The sequence below is a fragment of the Anas acuta genome, chromosome 15, assembly GCF_963932015.1.
Source record: "Anas acuta chromosome 15, bAnaAcu1.1, whole genome shotgun sequence".
In the NCBI taxonomy this organism is placed as follows: Eukaryota; Metazoa; Chordata; class Aves; order Anseriformes; family Anatidae; genus Anas; species Anas acuta.
This window is the reverse complement of record NC_088993.1, coordinates 17,614,896-17,635,480: the sequence shown is the minus strand read 5'-3', so window position 1 is coordinate 17,635,480 and position 20,585 is coordinate 17,614,896. Positions and strand designations below refer to the sequence as shown.

General features: G+C 56.3%; 1 protein-coding gene and 1 long non-coding RNA gene across 2 annotated transcripts in view; both read right to left on the bottom strand.

Moving 5' to 3' along the window:
* Nucleotides 1-301: 301 nt before the first annotated feature.
* On the bottom strand, nucleotides 302-2,626 carry LOC137864910 (uncharacterized). The gene is made up of 2 exons (XR_011101686.1): nucleotides 1,494-2,626; nucleotides 302-570 (listed from the first exon to the last, which is right to left on the bottom strand). It is a non-coding gene; the product is annotated as an uncharacterized lncRNA (long non-coding RNA).
* A 16,059-nt stretch (nucleotides 2,627-18,685) lies between these two features.
* Nucleotides 18,686-20,585, bottom strand: part of CACNG3 (calcium voltage-gated channel auxiliary subunit gamma 3) — a 28,731-nt gene continuing 26,831 nt past the window's right edge. The window contains exon 4 of the mRNA XM_068699266.1: nucleotides 18,686-20,198. Coding sequence (XP_068555367.1) covers nucleotides 19,687-20,198 — 512 coding nt within the window. The 3' untranslated portion in view covers nucleotides 18,686-19,686. The remainder of the gene's footprint in view (nucleotides 20,199-20,585) is intronic.

Genomic DNA, 20,585 nt, shown 5'->3' with positions numbered 1-20,585 from the left:
ATCGCACGTTGCCGTGCTTCCACTGCTCTGCTGATGTACGGCTGCTGGGGTGGCACCGGCCGGGAAGAATGGGCCCAGGGGCCCAAGTGAGGTGTTATTTGTTGTTTTAAGTGCTAATAAATATTACAGGTATCTGTGAGGGACTGTGCTGCAGTTTGCGAAGTGAAAGGAAGGAGAAATAATGAACAGTCAAAAGAAAGGGACCTAGGGAGCCTAAGACACGGAGGAACAGTTTGATTTCACAGGACCACCTACAGTTTATTTGGCAATGTCACATACATTTTCTGAGATTAATGAGGGATTTAACTCCCCCCACCGGCTTAGTGCTGTTCTCACAGTGGTCTAAATCACCAGAAATGCTCAGAGGTTTTGGAATTGCTTGTCCCTACAGTTCTTTCGCAAAGTTGCCTGTGACCAAAAGTGCAATGCCTCTGTGGAAACCTGGCAACTCAGGCAATGGAGAAGAAAATTTTGTGTTGCTTTTGTCCTGTTGCAGAGGCACACAGGAGCCGGGCAGCAGCAGCTCCATCCAGCTGGGTTTGCCAGGGCTCTGTCCCCGCTCAAGAAATCCTGCAACAGAAATTTGTTTTCTAATGAGTCAGTGCCACCAGAAAACATTTAGCAAAGCATCGTTATGGGTCAGACCTCTTCCTGACCAACCTGTCTTTTGGGATTGTTTCATGCCTGCAATTTTCATCTGTAAATTGCTTCTCAAACATTAATTAAGCCTTGAAGTGCACTAGTAGGCAGGAAAGCCTGTGACTGCGGAGCTGCTGACAGAAGTGTAGCTGTAACCACACAACCAGGCAGCTTCAGGGGGTTCCTCCTCAGCCTGGGACACCTAAAATCTGTGCTTTTGCTCACTTGGAACCTGGGAGGATTTCCTTCTCATTGAAGGAACATTTCATCCCTGTGGGATTTTGGAAGAGGGCAGAGGACAGCAGGACCCTGCCTGCCCACTGCACTGCGCTCAGCCGGCCTCACAGCTCCAGCACCCGCATCTGCCACTGGCGGGGGAAATCCACACCTGCTTCAGGGATGTCCTGGTTTTGGGTTGGATAGAGTTTTGATTTCCTTCACAGCGGCTAGTATGATGCCGTGTTTTGGATTTAGGATGAGAACGATGCTGATAACACGCTGACGTTTCCGTTGTTGCAGAGCAGTGCTTACACTAAGTCAAGGACTTCTCAGCTTCTCGTGCTGCCCTGGCTGCAGGAGCTCGTGGGCTCTCCCTGCTTGGTTACAAGGGACCCGTGGTGGGGACAGACTCGGACACCTTGGTGGCACTGTGCCAGCCTGGATGGCCTCTGCAGAGGCTGGGTCTTCTCCTGGACACAGGGAGCCCAGGGCCTCCTGTTGGCACATGGTGTGCCTGAACTCGGATAAACTTGGCCGCATCCCCACACACACATCAAAGCAACCCCAGCTTTCCTCCTAATTCTTAGTTTCACAATACATTTTACATCAAAGTTAATTACGGGGATCAAAGGCACCTTCTTTACGGCCTCCAGAGCCCTCCTTTCCAGCCCTGACCAGGCCTGGCTGGCTGTGCGGCTGCTATCACAGGACACAGACACCGACTTTCAGGAGACGGAGTGCCAAATCGCAGCACTGCTGCTCTGCGAACTCCCCGTGCAGTTGCGCTAATCACTCAGGAGACGGTGCTGAGTCTGTGGAATCGGCTGACGATGGGGGCCGTGGTGGCTGGCTTTATCCCTCGGATGCTGCCTTGCTTTGAGTCATCTCAGTTCTGAGTCACCAGCAGCCCTTAATCCCTTGGCGATAAAGTCCGCATCCAGCCCCTGCTACGCAGGTACTTTTGCCTCAGTGCTTACACTTCAGAAAAAGGAAGAAATACTGTGCAAGGCGAACTCCTGGCAGGAGCCGTCCTGGGCTCACTGCTGGGTCGCTGCACATTGCCTCGTGGAGCCCGGGGCAGGGCTCTCAGCAGGCCCTGGGCTCCTGCCCTCGCTGATAAGGTGACAACAGCCCCGTGGACAAGCAGCCATCCGCAGGGCCTGCCTCTGCCTGGCCCCGGGACCATGCTGACCCTCGAGCATGGCTTGCGATTGCTGCACTGCCCTCAGCACCAGCAGTCCAAAATCAAGTGTTATTCATAACCTCGATTTCAAGGCCTGCTGGGCATCCTTGGGTCAATTGTCCCCAGATTAATTTCATCCTTTGTTAACATGTGTGCTTTACTTCCAGCTTAAGTCAGTCTCAGATAAACACCTTTCTGCCTCCATTCTCACAGATCTCCACACAGAGGTACTTGGAGACCACAGTCAAGTGAGCTTTTAACCTCCTCTGTGACAAGAGGCATAGGCTGATCTCTTTAATCTCTCACTCCATGCCAGCTTTTCAGACCTTGAGGAGCTCTTGTAGCTCCTGCCAGAACTCTCCAGCTTCTTAACATCTCGCTGGGAGCACGGACACCAGCACGGGACAGGACGCTGCGCTGGTCCCAGCGGTGCTGCACGGAGATAACATCCTCTCTGTGGATACTGCTCAGGCATTTCCCAGGTACCGGTACTCCGGAATCCCATTAGCTGTAGCACCATGCTGGTGTCACTGATCACCTGCCATGACCCCAAAGCCTTCTGCAGAGCCAGCCCTTCCCAGGCCACGCTCCCACCCCAGGGACAGCAAAACCCCACTGCTCTGCCAGCCGCGTGCCCTCAGCCACCTGCATGCCCACGGAACAGCCCCTGGCTTGCACCCAGCACCAGTGCAGGTGGGGCAGCCCCTGCAAAGCCCTCTGTTTCCTCTGTTTCCTTTTTCACCTGGGGGGTACCTGCAGCCACACGTGAAGCTCTCTGCTGTTTCTGGGAGAGGCATTTCCCTCCGACCTCATCCAAGACCCAGAGGAGGAGAGGCCGTGTGCTCCTGCAGCAAGGCACATCAGAGAACCCAGAGCCAAATGCAGCCCAGCTGTGGTGCGCTGCCGGCCCCAGGAGGCTGGAGGGAGGCCAGATCCTGCCCTGCCCTGGGCTCAGCTGGGCTGCGTTGGCCTCACCCAGCTCCCGGGATGGCCTCGTCCCCATGCACTGCTCCCTCATCCAGAGAGGGGGAGCCACGTTTGTCTGCGCGGTTTAAGAGCTACTCAGCAATTAAATTGAATTCTAATTATTGTATATCACATATTAGCGATTTCTACCGTGCTAATATTAACTGCTAACAAGACGATAAGGCGTATCAGGCAGTCGTGATGGAGCCTGTCTTTGCCTGCTTGGGAGAGGTGTGGAAGCGGGGTGGGGGAGGTCAGACACGGTGATTGCTGAGGACATCCGACAGTGTGGGATGTCGCCTGCCCCAGCACGGGGTCAGCGTCACCCCTCAGCCTTCCCGGGCTGCAGCTCCAAGCTGGTGGAAATTTGTGGTTCTCGGGCTTGACTTCCTCAGGGAAGGGGCTGCAAGGTCCCGCTGTGCGCAGCCACGGGCTGGGTCTGCTGACGGTGCAGGGGCCCTCCTGCCTCCAGGCATTGTGTGCCCCTTGGTGCACTTACAGAAAGCATGCTTTGTGGGACCAAAAAGCTTGCCCCAGGAGCTGCTCCCACTCCTCAGAAAGCTCTCACCCCGTCACAGCCAGTGTGTCAAACCACCTCGTGTCCCACGGGGAATACCAAGCAGATCAGGGGAAACCGAACATCAGAGCCAAGGCAGCTGGAAAAGCCTCTGTGGATAAGAACATGCCTCTGGAGAGTTAATCGAGGACAGGATGAGCCCAAACAGCTGCGAAATTAACCCAAACAGAAGTCTTGAAAGGGCCCATGGGAATGGAAACTGTTGGATTTGCCAGGAAACCCTTCCCGAGGGGACGGACCGGGGCTGCCAGGACCCCGGGGCCAAGGCGGAGGCAGCAGTTTGGGGGAGGACACGGGGCTGCAGCTCGCTGCCAGGCCTGGGTGATGGCCCTGGGGAACCCGCAGTGTGCCCGTGTCCCCAGGGGCAGCGGCCTTGGGGGGCTGCCAGCGCCAAGGCTGGGGCAGGAGGAGAGCCCCCGGCACCAAGGGCACTCTGTCCCCTCGGCCGGGCAGCCGCTGGTCACCTGCAGCGCTGGTGATTTAACATCCCCTTCCTCCCAGTGAGGTAATTCTGTCCCAGGGGTTATTTATTGAAAAAAAAATAAAGCCCTGTGTGAGTCAGACAGTCTGCACTACAAAACAGTGATAAATTACATTTGGACATATGCTAAATGACATTTACCAATAAATTTATGCAGATTTCTCCTGTAATCCTTCTCCTCCATCAAAAGTAGTAATACTTTCCCTAATGCAAATGCACTGCTAGAGCCTCGCCACATCAAACAGGAGCTGTGCTGAATTGTTAAGGATTCTAAATGATAATCTTCATTGTGCTCATGAATAATCATTGCCTATAGATGATTGTTTAACAATGCTTGGAAGAGCCTGACAACACGTCCCAGCTTCCTTCGAGGTACAGCTGTTCCGGCTGCCCAGGTCCATCAACTCTGACGAACCTTGCAATCAGATTTCATGCTCATTTCCCTTCTTGGTTCATGCATTGGCCGTGTAGCATAAGCTTTAATGGGCTCCACTAATGAGCCCTGGGAGGGAGCCGGGCTGCGTGCTCTGCTCTGCTCCTGCGGATTCGCGGCCGTCCCAGGTCCCATCCGACCTCCTATCTCCGTCCAGCCCCAGTTTGGTAGGATGCAGGTGTGGGACGCAGCACAGGATCACATGGGAATTCAGACTGGAAGGCTCCAGCACCTGGCTTTAACCATAACCACGACACACAGCCATGTTCTTGTCCAAAAATCCTGGCTTTTTTTTTTTTTTTTTTTTGTGTTACCAGGAAGGAGCCATCGTGCTCGCCCTGCCTGCCCCAGTGTCACTTCTCAGCTGTCCTGAGGGTGGTTTCACTTCCTGCAGGGGCTCCGGGTGCTGCAGCCACAGCACTGGAGGCAGCAGGAGGGGGGGGCGAGGATGGGGGCCACATAGAGCCAGGGGCACGCTGCTGCCCCTCCTTGGGGCTGCGTTTCTGGAGAGCTCAGGACAGAGCAGATGGAGAGATCTGGCCGAGGTCTGGGGACTCCGGCACGTCTCAGGATCTGAGGCTGCAAGCTGCTACCCCTAACGCGACCGGGGTCTGCAGGTGGGACTGAGCAGAGATCACGGTGAAACCCCCAAGGCTCTGGAAGTGCAAAGCCCTTTGCTGCTTTGCCATCCATGCTTTTTATTGGAGAGGTTTCCATTTTTAATCATTTTTAAAGATGATTACATTTTGAGCAGCAATGATCTAAGCTAATGAGCAACCTGCCACTTTGTGGCTCGGCAGGAAAAGTCTTACTGCTGGAGTCTTTTTTTTTTCCCCTTCCATCCAAAACACAGACATTATGGAAATAAATGATTTCTTTTCACAGTTGTTTAATATAATTTTCTCTGTGCTGCGTTTTACGAGATGCTGCAGCTCATTAAAATAACGATCAGACCTCGGAGTTAGGACACAGGCGATGAGCAGCAGCTGCAGCAGGTCCCGTATGTCTCATGTGGATGTCACGGAGAGATTTTGGCTCTCACTCAGCACTCAGGACTTCTATTTCTGAGGCACTCCTGCCCCTGCAGATCTGGACCTGGTGCTGGGCACCCTGCTGAGTACCGGTGAGGTGTAGGCAGGGCCAGCCACCTCTACGCACATCCAGGCACAGTCACCCCGTTTCTCTCCTGTGAATGGTTTGGGGGGATCCTGCACCAGCTCGGTCCCCACCACCCAGCCCCACAGCAGGGCAGGAGGCCGCTTCTCCTGTGGGGTCCCCTCCCGGGGCACTGGGGAGGAGGGCAGCAGCCGCAGCTCCAGCCCTGCTGCACAGCCGAGGCTGCCTTCAGCAGGGTGCTCCGTCCCCTCGGTGCCACTGAGACAGCGATGTCAGGGGAGAGCCAGGGAGCCAGACACCGCTGAGTGCTGAGCTGGCGGCTGTGGGGAAATAAAAACGTGCAAGAGACATGCAAATGTGTTATAGAAAGTCAAAGAGGCTCAGAGAAAGGCTGGCTATGGCACCCAGACAGAGTGCCTGGGCTCTCCAGGATTCAAGTGCACTTCAGCAGTGCAGGAGAAGGCTCTCCACCGGGGCTCTGCTCTCCCGGGTATGTCTCCGCCGACACGTGCCAAGTTCACAGACACATCCCCGCTTCCCCTGCCAGCTGGAACGTGCTGCACTGCTGGGGTGAGCGGCTCCCGTGCTGCCTCTTGCCCTCACACAGCTCCAGGAGCCTCCGTGCTGGGCCCAGGGGAGGGCAGGACACAGCCTTCACCTCGGGGCCACAGCACTCCCCCTGGGGTGGGCTGCAGACCTGAGGCCCCAGGGCTCTCCCCATCCTTGGCCCTGGCCCTCCCTCTGCCCATCTCCATGCCCCATTTCACGCTTTCTGCTTCAGGGCAGACCTGCATGAAGCCCTGGAGCAGAGCCAGGTGCTACTGACCCATGGCCCAGGGCACTGGGATGTGAGGAACAGCCCCAGATCTCTCCCACGCGTCCCTCTGAGCCTTGGCCCGGGCTGCAAAAGCGATGCTGGAGGAAGCAGCCACTGCTGCTTTGAGCAAAACAGGCTGCTTGTTTCTGCAGGAATACCCTAGCTGCCAGGCAAGAGCACGGGCTCCTCGTACATTATTTCCCCTCTCTGTGGGACCAAATGTGGTTTAGGAACTGATGGGAAAAAGAAGAAGAGGAGCAAATGGTCGCTGCTTTGAGTCTGATGCCAATTAGCAGGTGACTCGGTGCTTCGAGGGGGAAGGAACAGAATAAACTGCTGATCTGTAATTCTGGTGGTGGAACGAAGCGGGACTCTCGTTTTCCTTTGCTCTGTTTCTTGTCTTGTTCCCTGGGAAACTGTTCTTTGTAGGAGAGTTCAGGGAACCACAGGCAGCAACGTGCCGGACGATGTTTGCCAATGCCCTGTGAGAGCTCTGACGGGGGGGGCTGGAATAACCACGGGAAACGAGCAGGCTGCAAAACAGCACCGAGAGGAACCCTGCCTCAGAGCACAGCTGTTCATTGCTGGCTGTTAACAACAGGGCTCGCTGAGGCTGCCCCCAGCCAGGGCTGCCCCAGGCTCCTCGGTGCTGCCCCAGCAGCTCAGGGCCCTGCGCTGCGGACGAGTTTCCCGACCCCTGAGCCCCTCTTGGCCACACTGCCGGCTCCAGGAGGCACAGAGGTGGTGAGCTTCGAGGGCACCCCAGCACCAAGATGTCCTGCAGAGGGGAGTGCAGCTCCCCCAGGAGCAGTGCAGGATGTGAGGGTGTCTCCACACTGCTCGTGGGTGTCCCAGGCTGCCCCACGCTCCCTGACCCCTCACTGTGGCTGCTTGGCTGCAGGCAGGGGTGCTCGGAGCCTTCCTCCTTGGCTGCTCACTGCTGGAGCCCTCCTGCAGAAGGAGAGCACCCCTGGGGTGGCTGTGGGGGCTACTGTAATATAAGAGCACCCAAAAGGCATGGCCTGAGCCAGCTGTGGCACTGGGGAAGGACTGAGGGGCCTGTCAGGCTCTGCCCACCGCTGCTCTGAGTGCCCAGCCAGCTGTGTGCAGCCTCTCCTTGTCTGCCAGGTTTGCCACAACGTGCAAAGGCAAATGGTTCTGGCTGCAGAAGCTGTGCCCACAATCAATACAGGCTTCCAGTGCGGCAGCTTTGAATTGCTTGGAAGGCGAGCTTCCCAGCCAAATCCCCCAGCGCGTCCCCCTGCGTGCTCCGGGAAGGCGCTGTCACAAGCTCCAGGCGCAGCCTCGGAGTAAGCCGTGACTCGAGCCAGAGCGAGCCGGGCTGTGCAGGCTGTGTGCAGGCTGTGCAGGCTGTGCAGGCTGTGTGCAGGCTGTGCAGGCTGTGTGAAGGCTGTGCAGGCTGTGTGAAGGCTGTGTGAAGGATGTGCAGGCTGTGCAGGCTGTGTGCAGGGCAGATCCGCAGCCGGCACTGCGCTGAATGCCCAATTACCGGCCGGCAGGGCGCGAGCCGAAGGAAGCGCTGCCGCCTCTGACAAGGTTTTCTCATCAGGCCCGGCACAATAGTAAGTCTTCCCAAATTTGCCTTCTCACAGAACAAACAGCCTAAATACACCCAGTGCGGGAAATCAATCCCATGCTCTGTGAGAGAGGAAGGTAACGACGTGATGGGATTTGCAAAATTTCTGCCCCTGCCAACGCAGGCAAAGCCAGACCCCCGCCTGCTCCGGGTGCTCCCTGCCCACCGTGGCCGGCTCGGTGCCCGTGTGTGCTGCTGGCACCGTCGTGGCACCTCGCAGCCAGCCTGGGCTGAGGGGCTCAGCTCACCCTGTGCTGGGGGCAGCCCCCGTGCAGCTGCCAGGCCCCCGGCGTGCTCCGGGGAAAGAGGAGGTGATGGGGGCAGGTGATGGGGTGCCTCCTGTCCTTGGGGTCCCTCCTGTCCTTGGGGTCCCTCCTGTCCTTGGGGTTCCTCCCGTCCTTGGGGTCCCTCCTGCCTGCCCCGAGCCCTCCACAGCCTCTGGGTGCCTGCAGCCCTCTGTGGGGCCTGGCCCCACACCCGAAGGTTTGCCACGACCCACGTCTTTCCCCATCTTCAGCAGCTGAGAGCAGTGGCTGGGACGCCTCTTTCTGTGCCCAGGCTGCAGCTCCGACCCTGTTCAAAGGCTGTTTGCTGTCTGTAAGAGAACTGGGACCTGTGATTTCCATGCTGCCTGAAAAGATCATGCTTTATAAAACGCATTTCATCCCTTCTGTTAGGATGTTTAACCATCTCCAAAGGTGATGGTGTGTCCCCAGGCAGCCTGCTTTTAGGGTTTGCAGCTTGTTTGGGACTGTCAGGTGCTTACAAACCTCACAACAGCAAGACAAAGAGTTCCTGCCGGGTTTCAATGATCTGAGAGGTTAAAAGGCACTTGAACCCCGGGGTGAGAGCCTCTGGGACGCATTCTGAAAGTGATTTATGGCTTCTGCAGCAGCCCAGAACCAGCTCGCTTCCATTGTTCTGGCTTTAATTTTTATTTCTATTTTCTGTTATCACTGTGGAATAAACATGAAAAGGCTTTAAAATTCAGGTCTTAACAGGGGCTGCTCACTGCAGACCTTCCGGCCTTGGGGCAAGCCTCAAAGCATGGGCTGTAAGGGCCCACAAAGTTGTAGCTCTCCAGGTAACATTTTCATATCGTCTGCTCTGTAACGGAGGTTCCTACCTGCCATAACTGGTGGCACAAAAAGCTTGGGAACACACCAAAACACACCACCAAAGCTGCTGCTGGGGCAGAGGGAAGGAAATCAGCCCGATGGGATTTTCCTTTTCTAAGCCTGGCAAGGCTGGTGGCTCTGCTGCCGCTTCTGCTCCCGGGGTGGCACTGCAGCACGTGGGGGCGCAGACCCCTGGTGGGGGATGAGGCACAGAGGGGGGCAGGGGTGGCTGCATGGGCAGGGGGAGGCTGCTGGGTGCTGCCTCCTGGTCCGTGCCAGCCCCACACAGCAACCCCAGCACCCCAAAACTCACCCAGGGGTGGGCTCTGCAGCCCCGGGTCCTTTCGGTCTCCCCCCAGCCCTGCAGTCCTGTGTGCCTGGCAGGGAGGGAGAACCAGCAGCAAAACCCCAATGGCAGCAAAAGGAGAATTGGAAAAAAAAAAAAAAAGGCAACAAAAGAGAAAAATCCTGTAAGAGCAGCCAGACGGATTGCCTGCACAGGGGAGAAGCACTGCAGTGGATGTGCAGAGGAGCAGAGCCTGTACAAATCAAAGCAGCACTCGGAGCTCTTTGAACTGGCCGAGTCCACGTTGCTGGCCTTCAGCCCAGCCCTGCCTCCCCTGGGGACCCGAGGCCGTGCTGTACCTCATCAGAGGAGCCACGGAGATCTCCCACCCCATATTTACTGCTGTTCATGTGAGAATCTGCCCGGAGAGCCCCCGATGTGTGGGGCAGGTCGGTGTCCCCAGCACCGAGCCCCCTGCCCAGCGCCGAGCTGCTGAGGCATGCTGGCTGCCCTCAGAGCCAGCTCCAGCAGCCTGCCAGCTCTGCAGGAGCTGTTGGAGAAACCTCCAGCCCTAGGCAGTGGAAGTGAAGGTCTGAGTCCGGGCACATCCCAGATCACGCCGGGGATGGGCTGTTTCTGCCTGTGCAGCATCTGTAGAGCCAGGAGGTGTCCCGGCCATCCGGGCTGTGCCTGGCAGCGCCTGGACCTTGGGAGGAGCTGCCTCGGCCGATGCCAAACTGCAACTTCTGGGACACGACAGATGGGTGAGGGCTTCCACGGCTGCAGTACTGGGGCTGCTCTGGATGCTCCAGCCTCCTGCGAGCTGCTCCGATGCCCCAGGACACGGTGTCCCGTCGTGCCATCACCAGCCCTGGCAGAGAGCTGAGGCCGGTGCCTGCCAGGGACAGCCTAACCTGAGCTCCTGCTGCTTCCAGAAAGGAAGTTTGTAAAGATGCAGGCGCTGAAATCTTGCCCTTTGTATAAACATTTTAATTACAAGTTTCCGGGATTTCTTTTCTAAGATAAACACATTTTAATTGCAAAGTGCTTCTGCTGTCTTTAAGCGTTCCCTAATACTGTGAGCAGCTGTTGTTTTTAATGTTTAATGAAATTGTCTCTGGGACGGGCTCGGTGCCACTGCAGCTCCGCTCTGCCTGCAGGGCCGGGAGTTGGTGTTTGGTGTTTCTGGGCTGGGCTGAGCACGGAGGGACAGGGCACAGGCTGTCCGCCCCCCAACACCACCGAGCCGTACAGAGAGCGGCTGCCCAGGCTGCAGCAGGGGGGTCTGTGCCCTGATCTGCATCCCATGGCACCCAGCCCCTCTGAGCCCAAACCCTGGGCACCTGGGGGAGGGATGCAGATGTGTGGGGTTAATGCCATGGTTCGTTCCTAGAGCTCACGCAGTCTGTGCTGGGCACCCTCAGCACCCCTCATTGCACGTGTTGGGTGCCTCCAGACCTTGCACGAATCCCTGGGACCACAGGGGGCTGGCACAGGGAGCTGGACATGTGGCTGCTCGGGCATTGAGAACAGGGATGTCACCGGGGCGAAAGCCGTGAAGGCAAAGGGCAGGAGGAAGGGGCTGCTCTCAGTAGCAGGCAGGGAGGACACCTGACAGCAGCAAGAAGTAATTAGCTTGCTGTATATTGCTGACAAGGGGCGGGAAATAGAGGCTAATTAAGACTGCGAAGCAAAAGCAAATCACCTATCTGCTTTGAGCTCCAGGCTGCACAAGAAAAAAGGGCCCATGTTAAAAAAAAATAATAATAATAATAAAAAAGAGAGCCTGAAGTTTTAAATATTTGCTATTTACTTGAAGGTTACAGAACACCCGTTAGCCTTCTCAATTATTTTTGCCAGTTTGCTGCTAGGTTAACTGGCTTGAAATTCTCTGTGAAGATATACGGCGCATTTAGGGACTCTGCAAAGCTTGCCTGCCTTCCCCGGGGCGCGGGGAGCCTGCGCTCCTTATTCATCCTGGCTCGTGATGGAACTGCTCATTGTGCTTGCTCTTTCTCCATTATTTTATAGGTTCAAATAGCAACAATTTACCTGCTGCCAATTTCTTGCTTTTTCATTTGCTGCAAGCCTGCGTGAATTACACCAGCACCCTCTGCTCAGCCACGTCCCTGACACCGGCAGCGCTTGCAGGGCTGATGATGGGGATGAGCGGATGAGCGGCTTACCTGGCACCGCAGCCCTCCCGCTCCTCCAGCACAGGGGCACCCCGGGGGCTGCAGCGAGCTCAGTTCAGCCTCAGCCCGGGGATGGGAGCAGGTCCTGCAGCCCTGGCCAAATTGCCTTGGTCCTGCCCCCAGCCCCTGGTGCAGCTGCAGTCAGCGCTGCCCCAATTAGCCCCGTCCCGCTGCACCTCCATGCTCCTCAGAGAGCCCTCACATCTTCAGGGGGCAGGAACGGGGAGGGAGGTGCCCAGGTGGTGACTTTAGGACAGGCTGCTGTCACACTTTGGCTGCTCAGACACTGCACCCAGGGGTTCCCCCCTTAGCCTGGCCTTTGCTGGGGGGCAAACACCCCCGTCCTGCAGCCCATGGCCATGCTGGCAGCATGGTGTGGGGCAAACCCCGTCCCATGGGTGGTGGCCACCCCCCCAGCTCGTCCCCATGTCCTGGCCGCTGCCTCATTGCAGGAGGGTGAGGGCTCCCAGGGGCTGCGGGCTCGCTGCTCCACTCCCCATCAGCTGCAGGATTTATAGGGCCACGTCAGGATCCCCCGCCAGGTTTCATTACTACACATGCTCTCGTTTAGGGCCGGCAGTAAAGCACAGCGCTCACAGTTTACACCAACAGGCGGGGGCTGATGTCCCCAGCACACCGAGCTGGGCTCCCAGGGAGGCTCCCAGCCGCTGTCTGCCCCTCGGTGCTGGGGGCCAGGCCGGGCAGCTGGGGCCAGCAGGTTGGGGACACGCAGCACCTGTGTCCCCAGAGCCACCAAAGTGCCGTGCTCCCAGGGCGAACAATCAACCACGGGTGCTCCCCAGCCACTGGGCCTCGGGGAGGAGCAGGCGAGCCTTTAGAGTCTCCCTGGAATATTTACTATTGCTTTTAATTGATGAAAATGGATGAGCCTAAATACAGAGCTCTGACGACGGTTATTGTGCGCCTCCTACCAGCACGGGGACTGCGAGGAGTCACTGGGACAGAGCCAGTGATGGAAGGATAATTAATAACCACTTCCATGCCCATGAATGATGCCCTTGCCAGGGAAGGAGAATATTTTCAGGCTGGAAGTTGGTGCTGTGAGCTCTGGAGAGGGAAGGGCCAGGACCCCTCGGTCACCCTGCAGTGACCCCCCCCAAGTCAGTGCCCAGACCCCGCTGTACCAGGCACAGTGGCTCCATCCCGTGGGTCACAGCAGGATGGCCCCAGCCGTGTGAGTCCCCTCCCTGGCTTGTTTGCCCTCAAATCCAACCCGCGCAGCCCCTCAGGCGCTGGGGTCCCTGCAGGAAACTTGCTGAGCACTTGCAACTGCTCTGCTCTGAAAGCGGTGGTGGCTTTCTGCCTTTTTTTCCTTTGCTTTTGTTCCTCCCCTTCTCACTTCAAATCTTCCTTTGAAACCAAAACTTCCTGTAGTCTGAAATGGACAATCAGGCCGCTCCAGCAGCTGCAGCCCGAGAGCTTCAGCTCTTGGCAGGAGGATGAGAACTGCAAAACTATTTCTTTGAGGCAAATTATGCATTCATCTAGCTCATTTGAAACAAAATATGATTTGCAATTTAACTTTCCATAATGAGCTCCTGCTATTATACGGTTTCCATAATGGCTGGTTTCATTGGAACAGATTGTTGGTGCACATGGTTTACAAAACATTTTCAATGCAAGCCCCGTTTTTTCTTATTTTAAATAGCAACAGCTGCTAAGCATGATAATTATTGTATTTCATCAAAATAAACTTACCAAGTTGCTTCTTAATGCTACTCATAGCAGTTTTCCAGAGGACCTAGGGGTTATTAAAGAAAGCAGAAACTTGGGTTCTCCAAGGAGAGCCCGCGCCGTCAGAAAGGCACAGCCGGCGGTGCCGTGCGGGGTGCCGCGGGGCTGGGCCAGGCACGGCTGTGGTGCACGGCCCCGGGGGGAGGCACTGGCACCCCTGCAGGCCCTGAGCCCCCTGGGACGGTGCCGTTGTCACAGAACAGGGCCACTGCTGTGGTTAGAAGCGAGCAGCCACGGTGCTGGCACAGCAGGCGCTGGCGCAGTGCTCCTGGAATAGCCCAGCAGGCTGCCTACAGCCCTCTGTGTGTGCTTGTGAGCGCTTCCCAGGGCTGCATCTCTCGCAGAGTTTTGCCACAAGGCAGATGTGGCCGTGTGCCTGCGTCTGGCCCCGCAGAGCCAGCACCACCTGAGCAGCCCCTGGCACAGGAGACGTCGGTGTTGTGGCAGCGCCCTGAGCACTGACGGTGCTGCAAGGCACGGAGTAACTAAGGAAACCACAGAGGATGGAGAGAAAGTTGCTTAATAAGAGGCTAAAAAAATGCTGTAAATGGACAAAAAGAGAACAAAAAGGTGCAGCCGGTTGGCCCTAGGAGGAGGCATGTGCGAGTGAGGACAAGGCTCCTCCGTTCCCTTCAGTTACTGCTAAATTTGACCCTCTGTTAATTGAGACACTAACTTTGCAAATCAGATAACCTGGGCTAACACCACAAATTCTTGCCCTGCCTTGTACCTACAGCTCGGTCTGCAATTGTTTTAGGCTGATGCCACAGGATGATGCTGACTGATGGAAGGAGGCTGAACCAGACAGCCCCAAAACTGACAAAGCCCAGAAGAGACTGAAAGGGAGAACAGCTTGTGCAGTCCCAGCACTGTTCACTATCAGACTTGTCCTGTACTGGGCAGGGTGAGAGCAAGCCTGGAATAATTCATAGCCTTGGCAAGCTCCTTTGGACTGCTGATAGAAACCAGTTTATCAAGGAAAAGGGAAGAATGCTTGATTTTAAAAAAAACACCTTGGCTACCATCAATGCAAGGCTGCAGCCACCGGCAGGAACAGGCAATGAAACCCAGCACTAATTAATTTATAATTGCACTTACCTGCATCACTGCTCCCAGGGCTATAGCACCCATTAGGGGGGCTCAGCCAGGCCCCCCCCTGCAACCTGCCTCCCCCCCACAGCACCCCTGCTCCCAACACCCCCTCTAATGCAAGTGTGGGTGCGTCAAGGAGGTTTTTCTTCTCTAGTGACTGAAGGGATGTTCATGGCAGAGTGACAAGTTTATTAGCAGTGAGACTTCACTCTAAAAGCAGGTGAAAGTCTTGTTCATTGAAAATTTTCTGGGGAACTTTTAAGAGCTGGGGTTAGTGGCCATGGCCAGCTGAAGATTTACGGTGTGCAGGCTCTCGCAGCAGAAGGAAACGATGCTGGAGCAGCTACTGCAGCCCCGGAATGAAAGGCTGCCCTTTAAAGCACCTCAGCATTTGGATTTAGATGACAGATAGTAATGGCACCACAGAAGCCATTACTGTCCATCCAGAAAATAATGAACACATGATATAAATTGCTTGGACTTACCGAGGCTTTCATGAGCTATTTCTAACAGTAAAAAAATAAAACACACAAACAAATCACAGCAAGAGAGGGCAAAGGACAATGATGAGGAAGTACCAACCAAGGGGTCCAATGAAGCTCTGGAGGAACTGAGTTGAGGAGCTTTCCCCTACAGCAAGCCGTGGGGAAGCTGCACGTTGATCGGAGGTACCTGCAGAGCTGGGCTTGGAAAAAAAAGGTCAGAAGAAGAGCTCGGCTGCAGCCACCGCTGGTGACATCTTCCCTCCACGTTTGTGTTGGTGCCAACTCCCACCGGCCGGCAGCAGGCAGCTTGTAGCTGGGTCTTCTGTCTACCACAACACAAATGCAGCAATTAAAAACCTCCCTTGAGTTTTTGAGTTGAGCAAGCAGGAACATAAGCCCACAGCGACCACTGCAAGGGCCGCAGTGTCCCTGTCCCACTGCCCCGCTGTCCTGGGCCGGCCCCGTGCACCCCCCGTGCAGCTCCCTGCTGTGCAGGATGAGCCACGAGCAACCTGTGGCAACAGCCACTGCTGGGGTGACACTGAAATAGCAGGCGCTGACCTTCACAGACACATCTGCTTTAGTAACATAAGTTGGTCTTTTTCAGCAGGATCACTCCAAGGGCAACCACAACGTTACCTGAAGTCTTTAGCTCAGGTGAGACGAGCCCACAGCTTGCGCTCATTTTGCAGCGTTTACAGTGATCACACAATGATCTGAAACTGCACAAAGGCTCTGCACGATAAATACAGAGCTGCTCCAGAGCACTGCAGCACCCTTAAATCAAGCTGTTCAAAAACGAGTGTAGGCTTGGGTTGGTTTGTGTGACGTGAGAAGGGGCAGTGGGGACATCTGCTTGCGGCTGGTGCTTGTTCCTTCATTGCCACCGGGGCTGCTGCTCCTGTGCTGGCTGCAGCTCTGGGTGTTGGGGTAAGGACGTGAGCCTCATGGGTCAGGGCAGGACGGCACGGCTGTCAGTAATGGCACGGGGTGAGGTGCCGTGGGCCATGTGGCTAGGATGGGCCATCACGCTGTTTATCAAGGTCTGGCAGGAAGGAAACGGTAATGGGGCAATTGCTGATTCAATTTCTTGAATTTGAACAAATCTTTTTAATCTTTCTCCCCAAAGGATTGGAAAGGTCAGGAAATAGGCAGAATGTGCACTTTCAGGTATCGAAATTAAACTTGTTAAGAAATCCATATTGATTTGCACTTCTGTGAAAAATATTGAAGCCTCCAGATTTAGCCTGGGTATTGATTTTCTCTTTCAGGGGAAAGACATCGGCACGAAGGAAAGATATTACACGTGGCAGTAAACACCTTCAATCACCGCCTGCCCGGCCTCCCTTCACAAACAAGCGCCTCGGTGTCGCTGGGGAGGCTGCGGCTCGGCTCAGCCCCTGCGGCACGGGGGCAGCAGCACAGCGGTGCCCATCGGGGCAGGGGGGCTGCCAGCCCAGGACCCCCAGCTCTGTTCTGTGCCAGGGGCAGGCTCCTGCTGGTGCTGGCACGGGCTGCCTGTGGTCCCCATGCCGGGGATGTTTTTTGCTGCTGCCCCAGGTGGGGCCGATGGGCTCCGGCAGCGGTACCCAAACCCCTCCTGCACAGCAGCCTCCAGCCGTGGGGTCTCATTTCCAAGCAAGGGCAGCAGCACAGCAGGGTTTGGATGTGCTGCTCTGCAGCCAGGTCCCCGTCCTGTCCCTCTGCCATGAACACCTCCCAGCACAGCACCAGGCACAGCGGCTGTACGAGTTGTGCAGCCAGCACCAGCGGCGCTTTGTGCTCACTGGGGTGAGGTGAGCCGGCTGCACTGGGTGAAACAAAAGGACAACGGCATCAGAAAGAACAACAGCTGGAGTTAGGGTGCCTCAGAAACAAACGAAAAAATTCAGCCTCAAGGCAGGCAAACCCGTGCTGTCCGGCTGCTCATGCACCACCTGCCTTGTGGCCACCCCGCAGTAAGACCTCGTACTGGGGGCACCTCCTGCTTCTGTTCCACGACTTAGGGGATAACTTTGGAAAATCGATCCTCTCTCTGAAACAAAGCACAATCCTTTGCTGACCCATCCCCTGGCTCACTGGCCCTCAAGACAAGCAACAGCAACACAAATTGCCCTGAACGTGGCTTTAATGACACCCGAGGCACCAGGAGTCCTGCGCCTGCCCAGGAGGTGGCACGCAGCGTTCCTGCCCCAACAAATGGGGCTCCTGGTGGCCACCAGAATGGCAGGAAATAACGCAGCGACGGCAGTATTGATCATGATAACAGCACGGTGGGTTGGATTATTAACAATTGCCATGACACGGGAGCTAATCCATCTGCAGCTGGCCACATGTTTTCCTGGCCATCGATGCCTCCTGCCGTGCCGAGCCAGTCCCAGTGCTCTGCTCTGCTGCTGAGCCTCCCGGCCAGCATGGGCCACACTGCTCCACCAGCGTGGGGCTTGGCTTTAATTAAAAATGCACCCTGTTCACACGTCTCGCTGTTCCTGATAAGGACGCACAGGGCTTCTTACCCGCAGTATTTGGTGACTCAGCTGGAGAAGGTTTTCTGAAGTTGTAAGTCTGACAAATACGTTCCTCTAAGCCACAAAGCGTGCACGTGCGTGCGCACAGCCCAGAGGTGAGCAGGCAGGGATGCTTCAGGGCAGGCTCCTGCCCCTGCCCCGGTAACACCGCGTGGGGTCAGCCCCTCCGTGCCCACCGCGGGGATCTCGCTGTGGTGTTCAGCTCACACAGCACCGGGGGTTCTGCTCGCAGAGTCCCCAAAGGTCCGCTGAAGGGCAGTCCTCAGCACGCCCCGCTCCTGGCACTACGCTGACCACATCTGCCAGATGGGGCAGGTTGGGCGGTTTGCTGGGGGTCTGAGGGGCGCAGGCTGCTGGGTGAGCCCGGAGCCACTGTCAGAGGTCCGAGGCACTGGGATAGCTCCCCAAAACAACCCCAGCACGTGCTCAGGTGGCCTTCTTCAGGGCAACCACCTGATGAAGGAGGCTGCGTGCTGGGAGCTGCAGAGAGCCCTCGCAGGCTGATGATTGCTTGCCAGGTAGATTAAAATGCTGCTGCTTCTGCATTTTACGCAGCGAGCCCTTTCACTACTTTGTTTTTAAATATTTCCCTAGGATCAGAATGCTACACTTCCTCGGCTGTTTTTAATACATGCAATCAGCGACTGTGGCAATTAAGAGGCCTAATTAGCATCTGAATAGGGCTCCTTGCCACCACCCCCTTGCAATAGTAGCAAATAAGCCCCGAGGAAGCCAAGGCACCCACCTGAAGCCACACGTGGCCACGCCATGGGGCCGCTGGCTGCCAGGAGCACGGAGCAGCACCCGGTGCTTCCATTTCGCAGAGCAAACAGGGCTCATCACACCCCCAGCACCTGCGGTCACCTACCGACCCCCCAGAAATCCATCAGTTTTGTCAGATGGCTAAATAAACCTCAATTAAGGGACACGTTGCACCAAGAGCTGCTGCGCAGGCACTGCCTCCTGCAGCCAAGCTCTGCTCCGGACAGACCCATGGCCACATGCATGGTGCCAACCCTGCAGCCCCCCCGGCCTGTGCTGGTGGCCCCCCGCGGGGTGGGAGAGGTGCTCCCCCCGCCACGCTTTGTGTCCAAAAACATCCAGTATGGAGGGACCCAGAGCATCTCCCCCTCCCCACCGCCATGGGATAAACACCCGCGATGCACGCTGCATCCTGGTGCCCATTCAGCCAAGTAACTTGCTTGCCAAAGTTGGACAATTTTATTGTTATTTTTCTCGTCAATCTCCTGGTCATGTTCATTATAGAATCATACACCATCAGCATACAAACCATAGCCAGAGGCCCAGCCACAACTCAGCTTCTCCCGAAGTACCACCGGCTCAAGCGTTGCCTCTCGATTCGCCCAGACAGTATTCTGTGGCTGCGCGTGTATTAATTTTAGGGAGTTATTTCGTTTTCTTGCAACATTAGAGATTAATTAAATGCTGGCTAATTGCTACCAGTCATTGGAGGAATTCTGCTCCTGAGTCCTTTCATGGTCAGAATGCACCAAAAGGAGGGAGGAAAGAAAGAAAGAAAGAAAGAAAGACAGAAGGAAGGAAGGAAGGAAGGAAGGAAAGAAAGAAAGAAGCCCTTTCAAGACCACAGAAATTTGCAAAAGGATGTTTCTTCCAACCCGACATGACAAAATTGAATTCCAAGCTATTTAATGCATGCACGAAACGCCATAAAGAAACCCAGCTCGAGCACTCCATCCATCACAACGGGGGACATGGTTTCAGGAACACGAGCATCGTTACGTTACCCGCTCGGTGCTTCACACTCCGGACTTCCAGGCAGTTTCGCTTAAATGTAACTACCGGATGGGGATTCTCACAGACAGGGCTGTCGCCAGCATTTCCATGGGGACATACAGCTAAGGTAACACTGCGGTTATTATCAACATTAACGATGGTGACTTTGGGAAGCCCCCAGCCAGTCTTCAGGGGCGCCGTGGCCGGGGACGCGGCGCAGCGCGGTGCCCTCGGTGCCGGGGGCGGGCGGCAGTCCCAGCCCGGCTGTGGGGCAGCCGGGTGGGTGGCTCGGGAGAGAAACCCAGCCCCCCGCCGGGGCAGGGGCACGGGGAGCCTGCTGGGGTTGTCCTTAAAAACGGGGTTTCACGGGTTACACCGTCACGAGGATCATGTCATGCAGCCTGACAAGGCGCCTCTGCACGCTGCCCGGCGGCGGGGCCCCGCTCAGACCGGCGTGGTTCGTCTGTTGGCCGGGTTGTTGTGCAAAGACTCCTTGAACTCTTTGGGGATGGAGTTGTGGACCTGTAAAAAACCGTGGTCCCGCTCGGAGTTGAGCAGCGTCCCCATGGTGACCTTGGAGGGATCCCTGGAGAGGGTGAACATGGAGATGTCGGTGGAGGGGATGGTGCCGAAGCCCTTGCTGACGGGCGACATGTCCCGGGACCGCGGCTCGGTGGAGCGGGAGCTGGACCGCCGGCGGAAACGGTACCGGTACGGGGGGAGGCGCGTGAAGGCCGACCTCTTCAGCAGCTCCGAGTGCGACTTGGCGCGGATCTGGCGGTGCTTCTCGATGTACATGTGCACGGCGATCACCCCCACCATCTCGGCGATGATGAAGGACAGCGCCCCGAAGTAGAAGGACCAGCCGTAGGAGTAGCTCTTCTTGGAGTCGCTCTGCCCGGGGTCCCCCGCGTTTGCCGAGATGTAGACGATGATCCCGATGATGTTACTGAGACCTTCGGGGGGAGAGGGAGAGGCGCTCGCTCCAGCAGCGGGAGAGGGATGGGGGGGATGGGAGTGTCCCCACGCCCCGGGGGGGTGCCGGCCCCATTTTGTCAGGGCTGAGAGCTCCGGGAAGCAAAGCGGCTCCGTCTCTTAATTTCTGGCAGAGCCTGGGGACTTTGTTTGGGATTTGGGCAATTTTTGCACTGCCAGCAGAGCCGTGGGGCTGTGTCGTAAGGCTGAGGAGCGGCTGATGCATTCCTGTATTTACTTAATGAATCGATTATGTTCTTTCTGTTGTTTTCTCATCTGCATCAGCGGCTCCTGCCAGCCGAAGGAGGGAGAGTAATTTGTCTCTTTGTGGGGAGAAGAAAAACACAAAATAGAGCAGTTCCTTGAGA